At 32.9% G+C, this 25,822-nt stretch overlaps 3 protein-coding genes across 3 annotated transcripts; 2 read left to right on the top strand and 1 right to left on the bottom strand.

Moving 5' to 3' along the window:
- Nucleotides 1-955: 955 nt before the first annotated feature.
- ex (FERM domain containing expanded) lies at nucleotides 956-15,423 on the top strand. Its single transcript, XM_085203805.1, has 4 exons — nucleotides 956-1,137; nucleotides 10,429-10,680; nucleotides 11,135-11,214; nucleotides 11,326-15,423. The coding sequence occupies exons 2-4, from the start codon at nucleotides 10,458-10,460 to the stop codon at nucleotides 14,794-14,796; spliced, it is 3,774 nt and encodes a 1,257-aa protein (XP_085059931.1). The 5' UTR covers nucleotides 956-1,137; nucleotides 10,429-10,457; the 3' UTR covers nucleotides 14,797-15,423.
- Nucleotides 15,424-16,230: 807 nt separating this feature from the next.
- LOC146528648 (uncharacterized) lies at nucleotides 16,231-19,793 on the bottom strand. The gene is made up of 3 exons (XM_085203808.1): nucleotides 19,388-19,793; nucleotides 18,977-19,119; nucleotides 16,231-18,692 (listed from the first exon to the last, which is right to left on the bottom strand). The coding sequence occupies exons 1-3, from the start codon at nucleotides 19,599-19,601 to the stop codon at nucleotides 17,184-17,186; spliced, it is 1,866 nt and encodes a 621-aa protein (XP_085059934.1). The 5' UTR covers nucleotides 19,602-19,793; the 3' UTR covers nucleotides 16,231-17,183.
- Nucleotides 19,794-20,165: 372 nt separating this feature from the next.
- Nucleotides 20,166-25,723, top strand: CPT2 (Carnitine palmitoyltransferase 2). The gene is made up of 8 exons (XM_085203806.1): nucleotides 20,166-21,130; nucleotides 21,212-21,390; nucleotides 21,754-22,021; nucleotides 22,317-22,507; nucleotides 23,112-23,281; nucleotides 23,597-23,710; nucleotides 23,869-24,170; nucleotides 24,553-25,723. Exons 1-8 carry the CDS (start codon nucleotides 20,508-20,510, stop codon nucleotides 24,677-24,679), a joined length of 1,974 nt encoding a protein of 657 aa, XP_085059932.1. The 5' UTR covers nucleotides 20,166-20,507; the 3' UTR covers nucleotides 24,680-25,723.
- The last annotated feature ends 99 nt before the right edge of the window (nucleotides 25,724-25,822 follow it).

The raw sequence follows: 25,822 nt of genomic DNA, 5'->3' as shown, positions 1-25,822 counted from the left end.
GCTTTCCGAAGATTTTTTTTAAGATCTTCAACTATGTTCTATAACAAAGAGTCCCTATTCGGCCTTCCGACATACGGTATTTAAGAAGTAGGGGGAAAAGAGATAAAAATTTTATATTTTTTTGTTGTTTCTATACAACCACTTACATATTACATACATACGGATGGACGCTATAAAGCTTTCTGCCAATTTGGAGGATATAAAGATACCGCCCAAATTGGCAGAATTCTCATATAAACTTCTATCCCCTATTTTTACCCCTCTACCCTAAAGAGGTAAAAGCTTAAAGTTTTTTTTGTAGTTGTGTAAGTGTGTACTACTATTAACTTATACATATATCAAATTTTAACTCTCTAGGACTTTATGAAGCATCTTCATCATCTTATGAATTTTGATGACCATCAATCACTCAGCCGGTCAGTGATGAATAAAGATGATGATGAAATGATGAATTTTGGATATTTATAAAATCTAAAGTATAAGAGCTATACAAATAAAACCTAATATATATACATATAATAAAATTATAACTGACTACTGTTTGTTTATATTATTTAGTTCATGTATGTGTTGGGTTCTATACCCAAAAATAATAATGTTAGAGGACGCGAAAGTGAGTTAAGATTAGTAATCAAATTACTGTGTTGATCAAGAAGGAGAAGTCGCAAGCGAGTCGCTAGTATTTAAAATGTTTTGAAATCAAATAAGGAAGTATCTAAGTAAATGATGCATTAGTAAAATCAATAACAATTGAACATTAACTTATTTTAAACAACACACATATAAAATAAACTTATTAATTGAATAATACATAGGAAATCCGATAGGTCATATTGTTTACGGATTTCGGCGCGCACACCGGGGCTGGGCGCAATGCTTAGGGGCCCTGTGCCTGTACCCGTGCGGCTGCGCCACTATCTTGCCGCATTCCACGGAGCGCCCCGCGCGTGCCTCCGGCCTCCGCCCGCCGACCCACGCGCCACCGCAGTCGTTCTTGCGCACCCGAGGAGGCTATGCGCGCTCACACAGCGCACACTCACGCTTGAAACATCGCGCGCGCACAGTGAAGTGAAGTGTATGGATGCGGTTTACTACGGAATATTATGTTGTGATCTCCATTGGATTTGTTTATTGATGGTGAGTGTGGCCGGGCGAGGCGACGGCGCCGCCGGGACGGCGTCGAGCCTCGCGGATGGGCTTTCACGATGCTGCCGCTTTCCTTTCGTACACATAGCTCGAATTCCGCGCCAGCGCCGACACCGCGCGGCCGCTGACCCTGCGCGCGCGCCCTTCCTCTTGCACCACTGTGTGCCACCAGCCCACCACGCAGCACGCACAGACACTATTATATATAACACCGATGAAACGTTCAATGCAATAGCGCATGGTGTGCACTGTGCAGTAAACATTCGATTGATTATTATTGCGAGACCAACTAAACCTTCTAGTTGGTAGCCAGTAGGTGAATTGACTCGAAATTAAGAGAAAGTAACAAATTCAACGTATAGTTTTCTGTGCTACATTAGTAATTAGTATGATACAACGTGGGTTCAACAAAAAATTACAAAAAGTCACTACTTTTATCTATTACATATAATAAAATTGTAACTGATCGCTGTCTGTACATGGGTGATATATGAGAAAAGCTATAATTTTTTTCCTGTAGGCATTTATGAATGTACCCAAATGATCTATAGATTTTTTGTCGGTTGTCTGTACGTTTGTGCATGCTTATCTCAGGAACGGCTTAACCAATTTAAATGCAGTGTTCACTACTGTATTTTGGCGAGCTTCCCCTAACATTTAGAAATGGGTTCATAAATACAAAAGTTTTTCAAGATTAAACTATTTTATTCGACAGTATTACTACAAAAATTACTTTAGTCTTTAAAATGTAAATGTTATAAGAATATGAAAGCAATTTAGATTAGTAAATAAATAATCGTGTGGTTCTAGCGGGCGACGTCACGAGCGGGTCGCTAGTTTACAATATGTGCAATATATTATTACTACGTACTCATGTTCCTTCTATGCTATTATAGAATTGTATAGTTTTAAAAATTCTAGAATACTTGTTCTTTTTAATGTTGATATATTAGAAGGACTGGTTAAAATATGATATAATATGTGTTTATAATAACTTTATTATCCATATATATGTACCCATACCCGAATTATTTATTTATTAATGAACATAATTTTAATTATCAAGCAACGTTGAAGAATAATAGTATACTTTTTCATTAGAATTTAACTAATTTAAGTAAAAATAATACGTAAGTCCAATGACATAATATAGACATAAAAGGACGGGAAGTGGGGACCGGAAGTGTTATAATGGTAACGGAGTGGCTTTTCACTAGGTACCCAGATTCCCCCTGTCTACAATTTTTTGTGCGGGATACAGCGTAAAGCTATAAAAATATAGAATTAAACGTTTTTTTTAAATTTAATACAAACTCATTTAACCAGCGAATTAAATAAAACTAATAAAACAAATAGCGTCACGTATGATAACAGGCGTAAAACCAACAAAAGAAAACATACTTACAAAACTTACAAAACATTGTCAATATCGATTGTAAACATAATGAACAAAAAAATCCTCAAAATCAGTTCACCCAGACCAAAGTTCTAAGGTAACAAACATAAAAAAAAAAATTCTAATTGATAACCTTCACAGAAGTCAGTTAACAAAAATAAATGTAACAAGGGCCACAAGTACGGCACATCATTGGAATGATGGATAATGTAAATGATTCATTAACTCCAAACAGGCAATGGCTACGACCGCATTCCTCCGATAGCGCACTGAGTGTGTAAATAAAGTAACAGCCTACAAGTAATACCTTTACGTACAACATATAACTACATATATATGTAATATACTGAAATATATTTGAGTTGCAGTTGTATGATATATACCTACATATAATAAAATTGTAACTGATCGTTGTCTGTAGGTACGTGGAAGATATATGAGAAAATGTATTATTGGGGACATTTATCGGTGTTTTTTTTTTTTATTTTTGCCTGATTGTCTGTGCGGTAATCTCAGAATCGGCTTAACCGATTTGAGTGCAGTTCACACTATTATATTAAAGCAATCTTCTCTTAGCATTTGGTGTTTGTTTTATTTAAATCGGTTCATAAATAGAGAAGTTATATTAATTTAGATATTGCTACAAAAATGATTTTATTACACGAATACACGAAGGTATTAATATAGCTATAGAATGAATTTTCAGTATATATGATGCTGAAGATAACTATAAGAGAATAACTGTCAACTTATCTACAAAAGGATAAAACAGTAAAGGCAAAACGAATTGTTATATATATTAAAATATTGTTATTTCCATTTTAATATAGTAAAAATTCAACGACAACATCAACATGTGGCATGTTGTCTCTAGAATAACAACACTTAAAGGTAAAATAACAAATAAAGTAGAGTCGACTTTGATTAAGTTGCAAAAATTATGAATGAATAAAAAATAAACGAAGTATTACCTATATGTATATTTACTCTATACCTAATATCTATCAATATTAAAAAAAAACAAAGTTTGTCTGTTTGTACACTCTAATCTTTGAGACTGATTGAGACCAGAGTTCCCCAAACTTTTTTGTGTCGTAGACCCTTTGCCATGTTTTTCCGTGTTGGGTAGACCCCCTACTTACCTGATATTGATTTCCACTATCGTGGACCCCCATTTTCATTTCATGGACCCCCAAATTTTTTTTTCGCTGACGCAGACCCCTTTGCAGGTTGTCATAGACCCCCAGGGGTCGATATAGACCACTTTGGGAATCACTGTGCTAGACTGATTTTAACGAAACTTTTTGTTGTTACATGTATCTTTTTGAATTGTGCTTGAAAAATATAGAACTGTATTTTTTTAGCTTTAGGCTGTATCCCGCATACGGCAGGGTGGACAACATGTTCAGATACTAAGACATTTCATTTCATAATATATATGACAAAAAAAAAGTTTTGAATAGGCACTTGTACGTCGAGAAGGCAATAAAATTTCGACAATATTTCCGATAACAGCGAGTGGTTAATGGAAATTATATAGCGACGAAAAACAAAGTTGCGAGCGATAACTATCTAACTATATATAGGTAGTTATTACAGTACTTTAATATTAAAAATAAATAATGAAATTTACAAATTATTGCATTTGAGACTAGTCGTGGCGCAGAAGCACAAGCGTGTGAATTGAAACTCGAAGTGTTGAAATATTTAATATTTTCATTGCTTCCCTCTGATGTCGAAGTAAAGCGCGGCTTTGGGTTCCGCCACTCTACACGTAATGCCTCCAGAATACGGCGGAAAGTAGGGAGCGAAGTGTCTCAACACTAGGCTCTCTCTATCTACCCTGATAAATGAGGGATAGAGCGTGAAACTGTTATTAATTGTAAGTTTACAATGATTAAATTTTATAATTAAATTCTGGAAAAGAAATAGATAAGCTTCATTTCAAGTAATAATTAATCTTTCTGATTGTTACCTTTTTTCCTACATCGGAACATAAACCTCTTTACAATTACTTGACTTCTTTTTTATAGGTAGGTTTTTTTTTACTGTAGCCATAACACCGCCTTATAGTCGAATGTTTCGGTGTAAAATGGTTTTTTCATAAAAATATTCAATGGTATTTGTACAATTAAGAATTCTATTGTATTTCTGTCACAGTCTCATATTATCACTTTACCAGCGACTATACTTTACTATCAAAATCAACGTTAATAATTTTTCGGTTATTAAAACGATATCCTAACTGGATCTCAAATAAATACAAGTTATATTTATTTTATATTATGTATAACGAATATGATAAATTAATGTTGATAATACAATTTTCTGAACATAAAAAAAGACCTATGAAAATCGGTGCCGATTAAAAAATACCCATAAAAACTTTCAATCCCTATTTCATACATTTAGGATTAAAATTTTTTAATATTTCGTCTTAGTGGGTGTCCACATTACAAAAATAAACATTTGTCCAAATTTTACGTTTCTACGCACAGCGGTTACGACTGTGCGTGCGTCTTCTCTCAGTCAGTGGGAACATCTTCTTTTATATATATAGACTAGTGGACGCGCGCTGCTTCCCCTGCTTATTTGTTGGTTTGCACCCTAAAGCGGTGTCTAAATAGCACCCTAAAGGAGGAACCCTAAAAAGAAGAAATATGAATGTGAAAGATATGTTCATTAAATATCAGCATGTAAGTGCAAACACAATGAAACTACATAAATCTTTACTCTCAGATGGAGAATTATCTACAATCAAAGATGCTCTACTTCTTTTTTTAGACAAATAATTACATTAAGACAACAACATTTTATAAATTCGTTCTTCAATGTACTTAAATTAATTATTGTTTCTCAAAATATACATAATATTTATAATTATAAATTAGAGTTATTTTAACTTATTTTTTTAAGTTGTACGAAATGTAGCTGTTAAAAGTATCTAATAATATAACTTTTGGTATAGTGTTTTGAATTTCAAACTTAACAAAGTAATATGTAATACTTTAGTGATTATTTATTCTCGCGATACTTAGAAATAACCCTCGTGGCGCAGTGGAGCTTTATTTAACCGTTCTGGTGATCCAAGTGCGGCGTTAAATTCCGCAACTCAATTCACAATGTCTGTCTTAAAGCAATACATTACATTACATTAAAAATTAATATGCAATCGAAGACGCGACAAGTTGTGAGTTCGATTCCCATTTGAGGAAATGAACTATGTAATATTTTCATTTCTTCCTTCTGTTGTCGAGGTAAAAAGCGTGGCGTTTAGTTCCGCCATTCAACACGCAATGCCAATAAAAATGTTAAGAACATTTTACACTTTAATTGTTGCATATAGAAGAGCAATTTAACTCAAGTGCTAAGTAAGACCCTCCATACACCGCCTATTAAATTTACTTTTGCCTTACTTAAAATAAGGAAAAATAATATTTTTTGTTGCTTAATATACCAAATAACTATCAATAATTAATTTTAAGTAACATTTAAAAAGATATACGAGCGAGTGTTATATTTATTAACATTGTGATATTAAATATCAGCACATCAGCTAATTATTATCAAAACAAGTTTCGACTTGGTATGGTTTTTCTGACTAGTTCTGCCGTGGAATGCGGTCTGATGTAAGGCGTTTAAAATGCGGAGGACTACACCGGCTTTAATACTGTTAATAGATAGATAGGTAGGTATGCTTAAAATACAATTTTAGAAATCAAATGACCTAAACAGAATAGTAGGTTATTTCAAAGTTATGTACATAACGTGTTTTCAATTTTCATATCTCATAAAATAAATATTTCAAGCATTCTTTTATGGCTTGATAAAAAAAATAATGTTTTCAAAGGAATTTAAAATATTTTTATGTTTAACGAACGTGGGCTGTACACATAATTAATCCTTATTATCATCTAGCGAAGGCTCTAACTTGCTGACGTCAATATGACGTCTGCTGCACAGTTCTTTGCCACGTGCGTTCACTTATTGAAAAACCGGTCAAGTGCGAGTTTAACCCGCTATCTGAGGGTTCCGTATCAATTTCATGGTTGTAGGTCAACGGAATTTATAATTTTAAAAAGTTGACACTTCACTTAAGTTAAGTTGAACTTAAGTTTGTTGGCGTATGCACTCATTTTGTATGAAATGAACTACAAATATATGTTTGTAATGATATATCACATATACCTAAAAAATATTATTTAATTTCCTGTATTTGTAGTATGTTCTTACTTCTAACCAAACTTTATAGTTGTTGATCAACGAGAAATACTCTACAGATTTTTATAGCGCGGCGAGTTTCACACAAAATGCATAAATGGTCATATCTTTTAATTGAGTTGACATAGACATTAAATGTTTTCTGTGCTGCAAGGTACTTTAAACAGGATTATTTGATATTAATTTTAGATTGACACCTATGTCCACACGATTTTGAGAAAATAATCTTGATAGACAGACGGACAACAAAGTAACCCTATAAGGGTTCCGTTTTTTATTCTAAGTTGCGGAACCCTATAAAAAGTACCAACAGTTGCAATTATAATTTTAAATATAATAACTAAATGTGTTTTTTTTCTTAAAGTACCTAATAAAATACAAAAATATAATAATTAATATTATTATTTTATTGTATTTTATCACATTGTTTTAGTTGATTTGTAACTAAATTTGTAATGTACTGCATTAATTATTTTTTATTGTAATAACAAGTTTACTTATTTAGCTTTAAATTATGCGTGCAAATAAATTATGAACATTGAATAAGAATTAAGAAGAAATATTTAAAAGCCAAATACCTTTGTATAGTCGTGTCGATTTATGGCACAAATTTTATGCGTCCTACGTTTATAATAAACCATTCATTAAAGCTGCAAACAGTTTTTAGTATAACTTATCGTAGTAAATATATATATTTATTTATTTTTAACATAAAATACCTAGATAAACTTAAAATAATACCAATCTAGCTACATAGTGGAACATACGATGTACCATTCACGCACCGATGATTTACAGAGAACTTCAATACCTAAAACATACATTTTTATATTCTGATTTTAATATAGATTAATAAGAAAAGTACAGGTGTTTACAAACTATTTACAAAAGTTACAAAATAAGAAAAAAACTTCATTACTTCACAGTAATATTTGTAACCCAAAAACTTTTTAAAACCCTTTCTCCATTTTGTAATACAATTTTTAATGTTGAAGTCTTACGCAAGTCACTATTTAATATAAAGTGGCAAATTTTTAAATACAAAAATATATATATTCTGTAGTTTCACGCTTTATCCCGCAAAGTTCCGAATTCAGCAGCAGAGAAATGAAAATAGTTCATACCCTCGATGAGTATTTAACACACAACCTTTTGAGTTTAAGTCGGATGCCTTACCACTGCGCCATAGGGATCTCAATTGTTAAAATAATAATAACATACTATAAAGCAGATTAACATAGGTACTCATTGGTTCGAAACTAGTACCTACCTAGTAACCTTGCACTTATTTTTTAGCTTCACGCGGTATCCCGCACACAGCAGAGCAGTCAGAGGGAACTCGTGAAAATAGTGTTAAGACACTGTCTCAATTACGACACTTCCGTTCCTCACTTTCCATACATCTTAAAATAGAAATATTGTTATTTTATCAATTGTTTAGGTTGTCAGGAAAATACTTGTTTTAGATGTTCATTTCTTATTGACTTAAATTCATGAGCACATATTACTTAAGTAATTATTATTTATTATCAATATAAACTAATATAAAAAAACATTGTAGCCACAATTCTTCTTTGTGATACGGTTTAAGATTTTAATAGTAATAGATAATCTATATACATAAAATCGAAAGGTCACTCACTCATCACGAAATCTCAGAAACTACATGTGCTAGGAATCTGAAATTTTCCATAGGAGTTACTTATAGGACGTAGGTGCTCGCTAAGACGGGAATTTGTAATATTCGACTTCTAAGGGGTTGTTTTTGGGGTTGAAAGTTTGTATGAAACTTCGTTACTACAAATGCTAGGAGTCTCAAATTTTGCATAGACGTCACTAGGACGTAGTCATGGAGACAGAAATTAATAATAACATAGTTCACGCGGGTGAAACCGCGAGCGGGCCGCTAGTAATTAATAATACTTCAATCGAAGTAATACTGACAGGGTGACAGGTGACAATTGTTTTCTCTGGACAAACTGAACGTCGCCGGTCGTACAACACGTATTAAGGAGATGTAACCCACAAGTGGCGTGCATGCGGTTACTTTAAAATTCCTTCCATTACCGTCCTACACAACAATGTGCGAGTGTCATAAATGGGTAGCGAGATGTCGAAAAGTGGAGGCAGCGACGTCCATAGGTATGCGAGGACACAAGATGCGGCCGGCGTAGGGGGAGGGGCGCTCGGCATTTGAAGGTCGTCCGCATTCCTCGCGTCGCCGTCCGCTGCTACCGCGCTTACGTAGCGCCCCCGGCCCCGCGCCGCACCACCGCGCAGACCGGTCCGCCCCCGCGACCCGCCACCCGCCCCGCAACGCCTGACCGCCATCACAAACTATCGCGCATTTATTAAAACAAAAAAAATATATTATACATGTTCTTATGGCTATCAAGAGCTGAGCCGCGGAGGTACCGGATGCGATGAAATTTATTCGCGTCTAGTTTTTTTGAAAGGAACCCGTCGTGGTGCTGCATTCCGAGTAACATTCGTATTAAAGTTCAGAGTACCGCAAACGATGACCCTCGACTACATTGATTCTTCAAATATTAAGATATTTTTACTCTTCTCATTTTTACCATATTATGTATATGCATTTATTTAGCATATCTCGTATATATATGTATATATAATTGCATGACGTATCCATTTTTGATTTATTACATTATTTATATTAGTAAGTTACATCAAGTTCTAAGAATGTTGCAGAACGAGCTCAAAATTAGTGTAGGCAAGTTGTAGCGCTTTATAGTTAGATCTTTGAATATATTTTCGTAGACTACCTAACACCAAGTTTGCTGTATATTAGAAACTATAACTGTTGTTATTACACCTCCCGATTTAATTAAAAGCATATTATCAATTATAGAATAAGTATTTCATGTAATAAGTTTAACATGCCAGAATTTTTTTACATATATAATATCTATATGTAAAATATTTTCAACATAATATTTACGTAGAAACAACGATGTGGGTTCCATAGCAGGTAGCGAAACGGCAATTGTATGATAAAAAAACATTATGGAATGCACAGATGGTGCAGATCCGAAAGCTAATGCATGAACCGCACGTTTTCATAGATGTCCATAGATTTGTTTAAATAAATTATTATTCTTAACATTTTGAATTTAAAATTTTATGTCTTTGTATAAATACATGGTGATTCATTACTTATACATTTATAATATATATCTATAACACTTAACATAAACGTGCATAAATATTTAAAAAGATTTATTTTATATACCTCAAAACTGTCCCTCATAAAAACCGTACAAGCCTTCTCACCATTCGTTCTACATCTAAGTAAATATTTTTAATTTTTTATGAATTTCTATTACTTAAGAAATATTCACAAGAATGATAAAGGCGAAAGAGAAAATCAATCACATTTTTTATACGTTTCTAAAAAAAATATTTCTTTGATTTATGAAAAAGTTACTTAAATATTTTAAAACAATGTTAAAACAGCATATAACTTACTTATTAGAGAAAACGTACAAAACTTGAACTTTATTTCGAATCCACTTGAAAAGGTCCTCTTGGACGATTTCTAAGAGACGCCGGTTCAAATCCCGCTACGCTACGCTCAAATTGTATCTAAATAAGTTTCTTTTCTAAGTGTAGAATAACGCTTTTAAATTTTTAAAAACTTGTTGCAGGGAAAGCAATAGGTGTCTCGAGATGCGATATGCGCGCTCTATGTTCGGTTCGCGGGGCGTTGGGCGGGGAGGCGCGTGCGCTCGGCGCGGGCGCACGCCTCCTGTCCCTGCGGATGCCCGGCCACCCTCAGCCGATACACTTTGTCGTGGAGGCCAAAGCGAAAGTCAAGGAGCTGAAGACTTTGGCTCATGCCCATTCACAACTTCTAGGCATGACCGATACAGAGCTCTTCGGTTTAGCTATTATGCAAAGTTAGTTCATATCGTTATTATATACTGATATAGATCGTAATTGTAATTTATTATTTTACTACATTATTCCGTTTATTTATAATGTATTTTGTTTAATAATCAATATATTTTGTTGAGGCTATCGTGGTACAGAGGTACAGCGTCTTACTATAAAAGCAATGATTATGGGTTCGATCCCCGCTCGAAGAATGATTAAATTTAAATTATTAGTATTTTCTGGCTCTAGTAGACAACACAAGGCGTTGTGTGCCGTCATTGAACACACAATGCCTCGTAAATTGGTCGGAAATTGGGGAATAAAGTCTATTAGGATTAGGTTCCCTCTGCCTAACCTGCTATTTGGGAAAAAGCGTGAAGCTGTGTATTTTTTCTTTTTCATTATTATAAATGTTTATTTAACAAAAAAAAACACGTAATGAAGATTGTAATAATTAACTAATTAATACTATTTCAGATGGCGAATATTTGTTTGTTGACTTAGAAAGTAAGCTTTCTAAATATGCGCCAAAGAGCTGGAGATCTTCGCATACTCATGTAAGTTAATTACGTATGTCAAAATATCAATTTTCTAAATTCACTAAGTAAAAAATAATTTTATACTTAACAGAAATAGCTCGTTAACATATTATTTTGATATTGTTTCAGGGTTTAGATGCACATGGGAAACCTCTGCTAGAGCTTCACCTGGTTATTCAATTTCATGTCGAAAGCCCACTTCTTCTACATGATGATATTGGTCGTCATGTTTATTTCCTTCAACTACTTGAAAATGTGCGATCACGAGATGCACTGCCCGCAGAAATAGTTTTATTATTGATTGGTTTAGCATTACAAGCGAAATTTGGGGATGAAGATATTTATGAAGGACAAGAATATTTTAAAGTGGAAGATTTCGCACCAGTATCACTTACAGGTGATTGGGTGTCGTCAGCTATACGCGCATGCCATCGCGAACATCACGGTCTTTCCAAAACTGATGCTGAAACTAGATTTATACGAGAAGTTTGTCTTCTTCCAGATACTATTAATTCTCATAGATATCGATTAAAACAATCAAAGACAGAACTAGATCCAGGGACGGTTTGGCTTCTTGTTACGGCTAAAGGTATTAAAGTTTTACCCGATAACGGTCCTGTATCTAATTTTATATGGAGTTCTATTGGTAAATTAAGTTTTGATAGGAAAAAATTTGAAATCCGCACAGATGAAGGAAAAATTACGCTATATTCATCTAGTGAAGAAAAATGCAAATATTTATTTGCTTTATGCAAGGAAACCCATCAGTTTTCAATGAAAATTTCACCTAAATTAAGTGATATTTTACGAGAAGAGGAGAATGAACGCAAAAATTGTTTTAGTTATTCCAAAACATTTAACTCACAGTATTGTCAAAATAAGAGCGAACAAAGGATATCTCTCATATCATCTACGAGTTCAAACACTACATCAGGAATTGTTAGTGACAGAGTTCAATCTGAAGATGAACTCGAAATTATGATTGATTCACCACCAGCTCCATCGACAGAAAGTTTAGCATTAGCACATTTAATAGACTATTCAAACTCTTACTTAATCCGAAACATTTCCCAGGACGTTAATTCCTTAAGTAAAAATTCGTCTTCACAATTACAGAAATGTAAATTACGAATTCAAAAAAGTAAAGATGAAAGTGATAACATTTCCAAAAATGATTCTTCACCAGAAATAGCTCACTGTTCCACAAGTCTAACGGAAGAAAGTACTTCAATAGCAGATCAAAGTGTGTGCGACAAACTGACTGACAGCCCAAGCTCTAACAAAATGAAATGTACTGGGTCGCAATGCTCATCTTCATGCAGCACTGTAATAATGGCACGCGGGGGTTTAAGTACTCTTAGTAGAGCGTCAAACGCAAGCAGTTTAGAATTAGGCTACAGTCATACAGCTCAAAACTCAATGATGAGTGATAATAGTATGGTCGGTATCGATGGAGAATTTATTCAGGACACAGCATCGGCTTTGTACGACGGTTTAGGTCAACCAGCAACCCTAGCCGCTTCCAGTGAAACAAGCGGAGTTTATACAATGGGTAGTTCAGAACTAACATCACGATCTAAACTGTACAGTCACTCTGATGGCAGTAGAACTGACTATAGTGGTTCACATTATGGTAATTACAAAATAACCAAGGAAAATGACTTAGCTGACTTCGATAGTGTTTCATCAATATTGAAAAACGAGTCCACTCGACTCAATCGCCCTCCTAAAGATAAGAGATTAATAGAAACTTTAAGCACTGCTGATTGCGTTGATGGCTCAACACAATTTTGTGTTGAAGAACATAATGTTAAAGAGGATTTATTTCGTGAGCGAACAAATTCAAGTATTAGTGCTGCTTCATTTCATGGTGACGGAAGTGATCCTACTGATAAAAAACACAATTTGTTAAGTGCAAGCGAATTAAGTGACCTAATTGTTGGAAGAGGCGTTTATCCCAAAAATCAATCTGTGAGTGATACTTTTGATTCCGTCTCTGACTACGTAAGATTACCTTTACCATTTTCTGGTGACAGTTACCTTCAAGGACATGAAGATACGGCTCCTTCGGATGACAACTATCTAAGTAATTCTTATTTTGATAGACCACCGACACCGCCAACAAGAATAGACAGCCGCAAGGGTCTGAATTTATCTTTGCCAAATATACTTGATTTAGATGAAAACGTGCCCGCTATACCAAGATATCCAGATAAACCTCCACCTCCGTACGAATACAAACATCTAACTCTCTCATCTTGTCACAATACTCTATCGAAACCACCGCCAGCGTATCCCGGAACATCACCAGCCCCGTCAGTTCCTTCAAAACACACACTCGAAAAAGAAGAAGTAGCGGCTAGAGTTGTAACAACAAAACCAATGATTACAATTCTAAAAGCGGAAGCAGGGGAAGTTAACACTTCTGGTGAAAGGACATTCGCTAGTCCGATGGTCATGGAACATCGTTTTCAAAAATCGAAAAGACATCAAGCATCCAGCCGAAGAGCAGAAAGATCAAAATTAGCACAAGGTTTTAGTAACAATCTTTCGCCGTCAAGAGAAATTTCAAGCCATACAGATTCCAACGTTCTGGTGGCCATGATGAAGCTACCTCCCCCTCCACCCCCACCTCGTCGTCCACGGTTGCCACCACCGCCGCCACCTCATAACCCCGTGTTTCATCAACAATTATACAGCGACGTAGACTATGTGTATTACCCTCTTCAGGATCCTTCTATATCACAACAGAATTATCTCGATCACAAATTAACAGAATCCAGAATCTCTAACATGCACAAAAATAGCTTACAGTACAGAAGCACTCCATATCTTTCAACTACTCTTTCCGCATCGTCAACTTATGGATCTATACAGAACCTCTCCGACTCTTATATACAAATACCGGGCACTCGAAGTAGTTGGTATTCAATGACAAGTAGAACATCAGCTAGTAGCCACTCTATAAATTTGGAGGGTCCCGTCGTACCAGCGCGCATTCCAGAACCGAGCTTCCCCCGAGCAATGTCCCATAGCAACATACTTAACACAAATGAGCCACTTCATACAATAACAAGACGTATGCCACCTCCCCCTCCACCGCCGTACGAACACAAAAAGAAAATTCCTTCCCATTTGAAGGATTTAAAAAATCCAAATTGCAGTATGTTTAATAGTGATTCTAGTGTTACGAAAATTAAATCCTCTAATTGTGATTTAGATATAATAACTTTAAGGGAAAAAAGTAAAAATCTCGACTTGCCTTTAATTGCAGCATTATGCAACGATCGATCGTTGTTAAAACAAACTAAAGCTTTTGGTGCTACAAAGCTGGCGAAACAAACAGGAAGTGACTGTGAAAATGATAGAAAAAGTGCCAAGTTTTCTCAAAACACCACCGATAATATAGATCTTAAGAATAAACAAGAACCGAATGCTAGGAAGACTGTGTCAGGGTCTCATAAAAAGATATTAGTACGAAATCCTACAGATAAACTTCCGGCACTACCCGGATCTGAAACTCACACTCCTAGAGCTTTGTCAAATACATATGTAATGCATCCAAATATAGTTAAATTAAAAAAAAATCAACCAAGTTAGTGATTTGACGATGTTGCTCTAGGACTTACTGTACCTTCCAATGTTACGAGCATACACTTATTATTCACCAATCTTAATAATGTAACTAAAGACTGAAATTAGATAGTAAAACAATCCCACTGATATTAAGTAATAAAAGTAGAATTTTGAACTAGTGATCCTTCAATTAAATCAACGATAGAAGCAACATTTTCATCAATTATACAGATACCTACAAATCGAATTATAAATCCTATGCTCTAGGAATATGGGTTCAGAAACTAATTATTAAAACAAACATAAACTTTTTATTTATGTATATACCTATTTCCAATTTTTCAACACAAATTAAAATTGTTCAAAAGTACTTAATTTATTTATAAAAAAATATCGTTAAATGTAAATTCTCTATTAAATAGTGAATTTTTGTAACCCTAATTAAATACTCACTTTATTATTAACCAGAGGTAAACTTAACCCTCGATAGTAGGAATATCTGAAGTCATCGCTAAGTCCTAGTTAGTTAGTATATAAATTTAATATTCACCTCTATTTATTTTGTTCACAATCATGTACATACAGGTATTTAAATGTTTAAGTACGTCATATTGTTCTGTGTACAAATGTATAGTAAATATTCTCACAGGATTTTTGCTTTTTATTTTATTTTCCACACGAAATATTATTGATGTTTATAGATGTGATGTGCTTGCTTGTGTTTCACAAATATATTTACTTTAAATTCATATAATTTTAATTTAATCATAATAAATATAATATAAAAGGAAGATTTAGTAATAATTAATATTTAAAGTTTCGCAAAAAAACACATAAGTAATTGACATAGTTTTAGTGCTTATAAATTTATTTAAAATATATTTAATTTAAGGCCAGTTGATTCGATGCCCACTCAAAGAAATGAAATATTTTCATTTTCCTCGCTCTGATAACAGAAAGCATTGAGTGCCGCCCAACACGCAATGCCTCTAGAATTCTACAGAAAGTGGGGAACGGATGTGTCTTAATGGGAACGGAGTGTCTTAGCACTAGGTTCCCTCGACCTACCCTGCAATGTGCGAGAGACAGCGTTTAAAAATTCAAATAACTACAATACGATCGGCGAGTCCAGGCGCCCTGAAGTCACCTGCATATGGCTGCGCATATGATTTTAGATTGTTTTTTCTTAATTTGTGTTTATTTTCCTTGAAATCTACCGAGTGTCTAATGCCCAAAGTTCAAAAAGCCTTACTAACGACTCGTCGACCGTACGTAGAATACGGTTTTTAAGTACTGAGCTATTATTCCGTACAAAGAAGGTATTTCAAATTACACTTTGTAAGCTCTTACATTAAGAACAACAGTAAGAATTTATTTAGAATACAAGTCTATTTTGTATTGAATTGAAAGGAGGTTAACATTGCTATCAAGTAATAGTTAAAATAATAACAAATTGAATAAATATGAATACTTTTAATGAATACTGCATTAATCTTTCTTGCACTTTTCTTTTTTTATACATAATTGAATATCATTATAATATGAAATACTTTATAATCCCAATGCACTTTCTTAATATTTAAAATAAAAACATATGTATATTAGGCATCAGTATAAACTAATGGAGGTAAGTAATTTGGCTGAAACTTGAAAATACTATTAAAATATTAAATTAGAAACATTATGGATGCCACACACCAAGCTTCCATTTAAAACGGAGAAAGTAGTGTGGAGTATATGTATGAAGTACAACTCTACGTATAGTTATGAATAATCCATATTATATAATAAATTTTATAAATATTGCGACAATAATAAAAACATTCATAAAAGATTAGTAATATTACTAAAAAATAATGTTAGTATAAAGTTTAACTAAAGTAACCTTTGGATTGAAAAAGAGCTTTTAAAATTAATAAACTGAATAAACATAACAATGATAATATCAAAATATTTACTTTATATAAAAACAAATTAATTTAAAATATAGAAAGTAGGAACTCGGAAAGTAGGAAATCATTTAAAGATTTGAGAGCAAATATGAGATTCTTAATTAAGTACTACTGATTAAATTCTAAGTAATGGGTGACTTGTCATTATTAATAAAAAAATATGCATTAATAAAAACATGAGATAATTATTTGGTTAAGACTATTTGATCCATCTATAGATGACGTCACACGTTTTGGGGGAGGGAGGGTTGATGAAGTGAGACAAAATCTGCAGGGGGAAATTTGTGCAACTACTTATTTATATATAAATTTAATTTCAGAACTTCTGTTTTAAGTTCCCAATTGCACGTTAACGTCACGTTAGGTTGTAGGTCGCCAAAAGGTGACCAGCTATGAGAATGTTAAATAATCGTGAAATTCGTATGAAGAAAATTTATAGATGGATCCTCACTCACATCTTTATTTCTCTAATTTTAAAATGATCGCCGAAAACGGTGGGAATGTAACTTTGTCGAAGTACATAACTTGACCGACCAAAGACATGTTTGTACTAGCAACAACTGTTCCACCATAAAACATAGTTGACAAATCAGTTGTAATCGATTCAGATCCAAGATTCCCCACATACACGCATGTATTACGGCGAGGATACCATCTTTCAATTACAATGAGACTCTCTTCGGTTTTACGTATTTCCATATTTTTAAGAACATTACCATCTTTGTAAATTGCTCTTAAATATATTGTTGGTGTGTTCAACTTTAACTTTATTAAACTTTTTATTATTTGTAAGTAATAATATCTAGGTTCTAAATCGGATTTAGAATTCCATGGCAGTATGGAAGAAGTGTCAGTTTTATTATCATTAGAGAACACCATTGGCACCAGGTTTTGAACATGTGCATGTTCATGGAAGTCACCTTCTATTTCATTCTTAGATAAACCGCCAAAACCCAACTCATCACCGTAAAACAAGCTAACAGTACCTGGCAATACAAGCTCAAGTGCTGTGAGTGCTAAAGTATTATTTTCATGTTTTATTGATATCCGCTCGCTATTAATATTACCTATGTTCCAATGAACCCACGGGTGATTTGGTTTCCCCCATAGATCACCAGAAACTATGTTATCAATATAATTTTTAAGTCCATTTACACCTTTTTGCAAATCCAAATGGACATCAATAAGATCAATTCTATTTAGCAATACTGTAAGACTAGAACCTTGGGCTTTCTTTATTGCCTCATCACTGGCAATAAAAATTTTACCATTTCCAATAATTTGTTTCCAAATCTGTAAAGATTTACCAAAATATGCATCATTAACATAATTTTCTAAATCTTTTAAATAGAATCCATCAACACTTTGGGCTCGAGACCAATAGGCTATAGCTGCTGAGGTTGGATCGTAAGTATTCTCCTGAGGATCTATAGAGAATACAAAAGTGTTGTTTATATTTGAATTTTGAGGTTCAACCATGCTTTTAACGGGTATATCCAAAATTATTCCCATTTCCTTTTTGTGAGCAACATCTACTAATTCTTGAAAATCTTCCAAAACACCCAAACTTCTATCAATCGTCAGTAGAGAAGTTGTATTATAATAATGTTCAGGATAATCTATTGCTTGGAAAATATAATTAAGACGAATGGAGGAAGCGCCCAAATCTTTAATATAATCAAGTTTTTTTATAAGACCTTTCAAATCTCCAATACCATCATTATTTGAATCTTTGAAACTGGCTGGAAAAACTTCATAAAATACTTTACCCTGGTACCAAGGTAAGTCCGGGTTGCATATTTTTGGTATGTTAATAACCATAGCAATTATGGCACCCACACAAGCGACAAGTGCAGAAAGCACAAACCATAACAAAACTTTTCTTATAAAACACCAATTCCAATTTACAAAACTTGGTAATTTTCTATTGTTGACATTCAGACTTCCATTTAATTTGCTTACTTCAGGCTGTAAAGTTATAATAAACATATTTATTTTAAGTCAATAATAAAAGAAATAATATAATAATGATCATTGTGCTGCAGTGGGACAGTATCTGACTAAGAAACAACACTTATGAGCTTGATTCCCACTCAGAGGAAGGAATTATTGTCATTTCCTTGCTGTGGTAATAAGACAAAGTGCAGCAGTAAGTTCCACCACTTAACCCAATGTCTGGAGAATTAGGCAGAGTAAAGAATGGAGTGTCTAAACACTAGGTTCATTTTCTAAATAAAATATGTATTTTATACCTGTCCTAATATAATGTCCCCATTTTTACTAAGAGTTTGGTAATCCAGCATGCTGATATTATTAATTAATTGTGCACTAACAGGGTCTTGAACAACGGAATTCGAATCTGCTGATGAACTGGAGTCTCCACCACAAGTTTCAGCTACAACAATATATTGTTATATTTATAAAGAAAAATAGAAGCAAAAAGCTGCAATTTCACTATTTGTATCATTTTATGCCTGAACGTGAGTTCAATGTGGTGTAGTGGTGAAACATCTGACTTTAAATGTTGTGGTTGTGGATTCAATTCCCACTGGGGCATATATATGTTTTTCCCACTATTTCAAATAAAAAGAGGAGAATGGAAGTTCTAAACAATAGGTTCTCTCTGCGTACCCCCTACCGCGAAAAGCTTGAACTTGCTTTACCTGAATTTTCAAGTTCTGTTTTCTGGTCTCTATTGAGTGTTAGAAAGGGCTCTTCATTCATTTCTTCAGATAGAGGATGCTTAAAATCTAATGGTGTTGGACTAGGAGTCATTGGCAACAGCAAGCATGTAGACGATTTAACACCGTGAAGATAATCCAAAGTTTCAAGATCTGTAGTAACATTATTTGCACTTGTTTCTGGAAGATCATTCATTTTAATGCTTAACTTTAGTATTCAAAAAACAGATCTTTATTTAACCTCGATTTGTAGAAGTCTTGAAGAATTCAGATTAAAGACGAAATGTATAAATAGGTTTGCTATAGATTAGTTAGCCGCATATCTCGCAATTTGCAAAATACAAATTGATTTGACTTTGTTTTGTACCTTGACAGCTAATTGAAAATATAAAATATAACGTGAAATGGAACGGCACTACATATGCGACGTAGTGTTTGCAATATAATTTATTTTATTCCTAACAGTATAATTTATTAATGAAATATTATTTCAATATAATATCAGCTCACTTCACAATGCTTTTGAACATGGTGTTGAAAAGCTTTATGAAGCGGATGAAATTTGAACAGTATTTGAACTATTTGATTGAATGGTCTTTATTAATTGTTAAATTGTGTATGATTTTTACTTTTCACTAAGTTTCACCATTATGAATCTAAACAGAGGATATGTTAGATATTAGGACCAGAAAATTTTGTTTTATTGTTTTAATTCATTATGGCGCTTAGTTTCCTAATCTCCGAAACCATTTGAATTTTTATTTTATTTAAAAATAAACCATTTGGGCTTTGTGTGATTTGGTGACTTGGAACGTACCAGTGGAACAGAAAATGACATTTCTTATTTGACAAATTCAAACTCTTCTTCTTCGATTCAAAGTTCAAACTTCAAATAAGACATGTTATATACTTATGATTTTTGAATTTAATTAATATTTTATAGCTACAGGCTATTATATCAACTAGCTATTATATGCTTAGATAAATAACAAAGTGAACTTCGATCTGTCAAATATTTTTGCTACGAAAACTAACAATTAAGCAATTTAGCGCGCTAAGTGATTTCTTCATATATTTAAAGAAATAATTGTATTTTTTTAAGATGCTCTCTGTGAACAAGTTTTTGGAACATAAACCGAATAATTTCAGAGTAATATACAATGCAAAGCAATTAAAAAAAATTACAAGTAGAGCGAAAAATGTCAAAGATATAAAGTATCAATATTTACAAAGAAGTAAAGTGCCAACAATGCACTTTCAAAAATCCTTACCACGATTACCAGTTCCGGACTTAAGTAATACAAGAGATAGATATTTAAATGCCTTACGGCCGTTGTTAAGCCAAGAGAAATACGCTGACGCTGTAAAACGAACAGATACATTTGTAAATACTGATGGAAAACTTTTACAATCAAAACTTATTGCAAAAGATAAAGCAAATAAACACACTAGTTATATATCGGATTATTGGTTTGACTTATACCTGAGGGAGCGTTCTCCTCTTCCCATTAATTACAATCCTTTATTAGTCTTTCAAAATGATGTTAGGCCAGAATATAATAACCAACTTTTAAGAGCTACAAACTTACTAGTAAGTGCAGTCAGGTTTATTATGTCGTTAAGAGAAGAAATCTTAGAACCTGAAGTATATCATTTACAACCTAAGAAGAGCAACACTCCATTATTTAGATCTGTTACAAAGCTATTGCCAGAAAGCTTGTCTTGGTATGAACTGTATTAAAAAGTATAATATTGTTCTAGTTACTTAATGTAATTTTTATTAAAAATTGGTTATTATTATTTCAGGTATGGTGCTTATTTGTTTAAAGCCTTCCCACTAGACATGAGCCAGTTCAATGGTCTATTTAATGCAACCAGAATACCATTGTTGAACAAAGATAAAATCTTTCGAGATCCCACTTGCAATCATGTTGTTGTTCAAAAGGGTGGCAATTTTTATATTTTTGATGTAGTAGATTCTAATGGTAATATAAAATTTTTTTAGCTTCTTAAGATGCCTCTGTCGCACAAGTCATACTCCATTCTGCCCTTTTTTGTTGAGTAATGGAATTAAATGTCATGCTTGTCTTTCCAGAGCTAGAAAATGTGTAGGAATTGGACCCACAACCAGTAAACAGTGAAAACAGTAGTTTACAGATAAAATGTTAGATATTTTACCACTGCACCACTGTGGCCTTAATAATTATTAACTTATAAGAATCTATTATATTTAGATATCTCTTTTATTAAAAAAAAATGTTATTTTTATTATATAGTATATTATTATTAAGTTATATATTATATTTTAGTACTTACATAATAAACTGGAATAATTACATTTATTTCAGGCAATCTCTTGTCCCCCTCTGAATTACTAGGTAACTTGTCTAAAATACTTACCGATAATTCACCACCTGCGGAATACCCTCTAGGAGTATTAACATCTCAGAATAGAGATGTATGGGCAAACCAAAGAGCACATCTGGAAATACAAAATCGTGATGCATTAAAGAAAATTGACTCGGCTCTATTTAATTTAGTTTTAGATGATGTTGTTATTGATGATAATAAACATAAAATACTAGGGGAATATTTGCACTCAGATGGTTTAAATAGGTAAGTTTATTATTTTAGTTCAAAGCTGTTGTGGTGCAGAGTGAGCGTATACAGTAGAGGTGATTCGTCTCTCTGATAAAGAAGCCAAATGCAGCCTTGAGTTTCCCCAAAGTTCATAGATTGAATTCCTACTTGTGAGAATGAAATAAATTTATTCTTGTGCAATGCCTTGAATTAGGTACTCTCTGTGTATTCCGGTTCATGCAGAGCAAATTGAAAAAAAAGTCTCTTAATTTTTTAAAAAATGTCTTAAAACTAATGTGAAATATTTAAATTTATTTTTTTGACTTAACAGGTGGTTTGACAAATCATTTAGCCTTATTGTAACTAAAGATGGTGTTTCTGGTATTAATTTTGAGCATTCTTGGGGAGATGGTGTGGCTGTTTTAAGGTTTTTCCAAGATATATATGCAGAAACAACTACAAGACCATTTGTACATCCAGATAGTCAACCATCGGAAAGTAATATAACAGTGCAAAAACTAGGTATGTATTAAAACTAGGGAGATTCCGGATCTTCAGTTTGGCGTTCAGGAGAATAAATTATTTTCATTTTCTGTTTCTTGTAAAAAAAGTACAACACTTTCAGATTAATGTATGAAAGTGTTCTTATTAATAAACTATGTATAAATATGTGTGATATCATTTAAAATCTTATTGCTAGAAAGCAATCTATGAGGAGGTTTTTTGAAAAAACAACCCTCTAAATTTCTATTTTGATTATAATATTTTGTTTTTTTCTTATCACATTACAATAAACAATTTTAAATGTACAGTGATGGTTGTGTGTTCGATTCCCATTTGGAGGAACGAAATATTTAGTATTTATATATCTTCGCTCTGGTAACGACGGAAAAGTAGGGCATTGTATTCTGCCATTCAATACACCTTGAGAATACGCCGGAAAGTGGGGAACGGAGTGTTAATGGGGGCAGAGTGTCTTAGCACTAGGTGTCTCTGAATACCCTAAAAGCTAAACCCTACATGCTATATTCTAAAAGGGTTAAACAAAAATGAAACAAATAATACAAAAATAAATTAGTTATTTAGGTACTTAAGATTTTTTATTTAATCATTATATTTTTTTTAGAGTTTAACATAGATGATAAAACTAAAAACTTCATTGACAGTGCCAAGAGAGAATACAGCAATTGGTGTAAATCCCTTAGCATTGATTACATTTTATATGAAGAACTGACAAAGGAGGCTTGTAAAAAATTCAAAGTGAGCCCCGATTGTATAATGCAACTCGGTTTTCAGGTTTGTATTTTTTTATCACAAGTTGAAGTTGAAGGAACTTGGAATAAATATACAAAAAATATCAATGTTTATAGGAGCCATTTTGTAGTATGGCAGCATCTGAGTATAAACGCAATATTATATCATAGGAATATTTTTTTCTCTTGGTATAAGACAAAGTGATGAATAACACTTCTGATGAATAATACAAAAAACTGTATTTTCTGTTTTTTTTTTTAATTCGTTATAGAACTTAATAGTGAATTCACATACATAATAACTCTCGTATAAAATATTAAAAAAATGTTGGAATAAAGTTTATATGTTAAATTTCAGGCTGCATATCATTTGTTGCATGGCAACTATGTGGGTACATATGAATCTTGCAGTACATCCGCCTTTAAACATGGCCGCACCGAAACCATGAGGCCATGCACAGATAAAACTAAGGTATGTTACTATAAACACTATTGATATAATGGATAGATGATTTTTTTTTAGTGTTTTCTTTTTTTCTGTTCCCCACTTTTAGAATTCTCGGGGTAATGTGGGCTAAGTGGTGGTTAAATTCCGCCCACCCACCAAAATAATACCCAATTATGTTTTAGTTATTCTGTGATTTGCTGCACTCAAACAAGTCATCAAAACAAGAACTTCGATCTATAATGCAAGAATGTTCCACCACACATTCGGAATTAGTGAAGCAAGCTGCAATGGGCCAAGGCTTCGACCGCCATTTGTTCGCTTTAATGAAAATGGCCGAAGAAAATAACATTAAAAGACCGGAACTATTTGATTCTTATGAATATAAGTATTTGAATAAGTCTGTGTTGAGTACAAGCACTCTGTCCTCGCCTAGTGTGTTGGCTGGTGGTTTTGGACCAGTTGCTAAAGAAGGTTTTGGTATTGGGTATGTATTTGTTTGTATATATTGTTTGTTCTTCATAATTGAGTGGGTATTGGTAGCATTGATTAATATATAGGTTCATGCTGTAACCCATGAATAGCAGGGTAGGCAGAGAAACTAGTGTTAAGATACTCCATTCTCCACTTTCTGCGGAATTCTTGAGGCATTGGGCATTGCGTGGTGAGTGGCGGAACCAAGGCCGCGCTGCAATACTTTTTTCTATAATAGAAAAATTATACCTACTTGTAAACTATCAAATTTTGACACAAAGCTAGCTCTATAATTATATATTTTTTTAGGAACCATTCTATCTTTAAATTGTATTTCTATATTATTAATAAATAATATGCTATACTATCATTAATATTAAACATTTTCAATGCAGATATTCAGCGTTTGCGGATAAACTGGGCGCCGCCATCACCAGTTACAAGTCCCACAACAACAGTAAGGAGTTTGTTCAAGCCCTGCACAAATCGTTTGTTGATATAACACATATTTTATCTGGTTAAAGATATAATATGTAGTAACGTTAACATTTTTTATTTATGAAGTTATATGAACTGATTTTGTATTTTAACTACACAGCTCTCGAGTGAGAATGGAATCCACAACCGTTTCTTTGTTATACAGACTTAAATTTCAATTTTCAATTGTTTTATAGTGCCAGCTACGGTACGGTCAACAAGTCGTGATCGCTCTGAAGTTAGCTGTAGATGCCTGCGTAGATTCGACTCTCACTTGAATATTTTTTTCCCGAGCGAACAATGCGCAATAAGTTCACAAAACCTAACTTCAATGCGGCCACGATTTTTTGACCACAATTAATTAATAAATACCTACGTTTTTTATAAAATGTATTTTTATACTAAAGGCATTTAATAAACTTAAGAAAAAAATGTTATTTAAATCGTATTTAAAATATAAAATCACATAAAATCATTAAGATATTTACATGCTTTTTGTACTTGTTATAATGTTCTTATTAATGTTATATTTCATAAATGAATGTTATTCTACTTGTCTGTTACTTGTAAAGGGTAGATATATTGTTAAATCTAATTTCCTACTTGTAAATTTTAGTATTTATCAAATAATGTTGTCGTACCGTACCTATTTTATAAGAAGAATATATGTTTTCCGGATATTATCACAGTATTATGACATACTCTAGGTATCCGTAAAGGCTGTTAGGTTGGGCATTTTATTTTTTTTAGAAAAGATTTTTTTCTTTCATAAAAGTACTTTCATTTCATATTACGCTTAAATATAAATAAATATAGTGCCTTAAATTGAAAATTGACTTAAATAATTTTAGTTGTGGGATATGGGACTAGTAATTATTGATAGATTCACTGCAAATAGCATTTAACAATATTTAAGAGCTATTTAACGTTTTTACGTTACTATAGTATATCCAGTGATCATACTAAGATTTTTGTTAAGACAATGTGCTATTATTATATTATATTATTACTAGTAAATTGAGACGAATATTTTATATGAACTATTTATATTGTTTACATTTTAATAATAATAAACATACTTTTACACATTTTTTTTCTTTTCATTTACGAATCAAAAAGATTATTAATATATTTTTTTAATAATTTTATTATAGCATTTAATAAAGATATAATTATAAGTTTCCCCTA

Source organism: Heliconius melpomene, chromosome 19 (assembly GCF_056956725.1).
Source record: "Heliconius melpomene rosina isolate 202511_hmr_F chromosome 19, ASM5695672v1, whole genome shotgun sequence".
NCBI lineage: Eukaryota > Metazoa > Arthropoda > Insecta > Lepidoptera > Nymphalidae > Heliconius > Heliconius melpomene.
The sequence above is the reverse complement of the archived record's forward strand: the minus strand, read 5'-3'. Positions and strand labels throughout refer to the sequence as shown.

Bases quoted from the DNA above. Each gene is read 5' to 3' on its own strand.
- ex (XM_085203805.1), top strand. From the start codon at position 10,458: ATGCGCGCTCTATGTTCGGTTCGCGGGGCGTTGGGCGGGGAGGCGCGT. The intron at 10,681-11,134 runs GTTAGTTCATAT...ATACTATTTCAG, and splicing joins CGGTTTAGCTATTATGCAAA to ATGGCGAATATTTGTTTGTT. The intron at 11,215-11,325 runs GTAAGTTAATTA...ATATTGTTTCAG, and splicing joins GGAGATCTTCGCATACTCAT to GGTTTAGATGCACATGGGAA.
- CPT2 (XM_085203806.1), top strand. From the start codon at position 20,508: ATGCTCTCTGTGAACAAGTTTTTGGAACATAAACCGAATAATTTCAGA. The intron at 22,508-23,111 runs GTATGTATTAAA...TATTTTTTTTAG, and splicing joins TATAACAGTGCAAAAACTAG to AGTTTAACATAGATGATAAA. The intron at 24,171-24,552 runs GTATGTATTTGT...TTTTCAATGCAG, and splicing joins AAAGAAGGTTTTGGTATTGG to ATATTCAGCGTTTGCGGATA.
- LOC146528648 (XM_085203808.1), bottom strand. From the start codon at position 19,601: ATGAATGATCTTCCAGAAACAAGTGCAAATAATGTTACTACAGATCTT. The intron at 19,120-19,387 runs GTAAAGCAAGTT...ATATTGTTGTAG, and splicing joins AACAGAACTTGAAAATTCAG to CTGAAACTTGTGGTGGAGAC. The intron at 18,693-18,976 runs GTATAAAATACA...ATAACTTTACAG, and splicing joins GGGACATTATATTAGGACAG to CCTGAAGTAAGCAAATTAAA.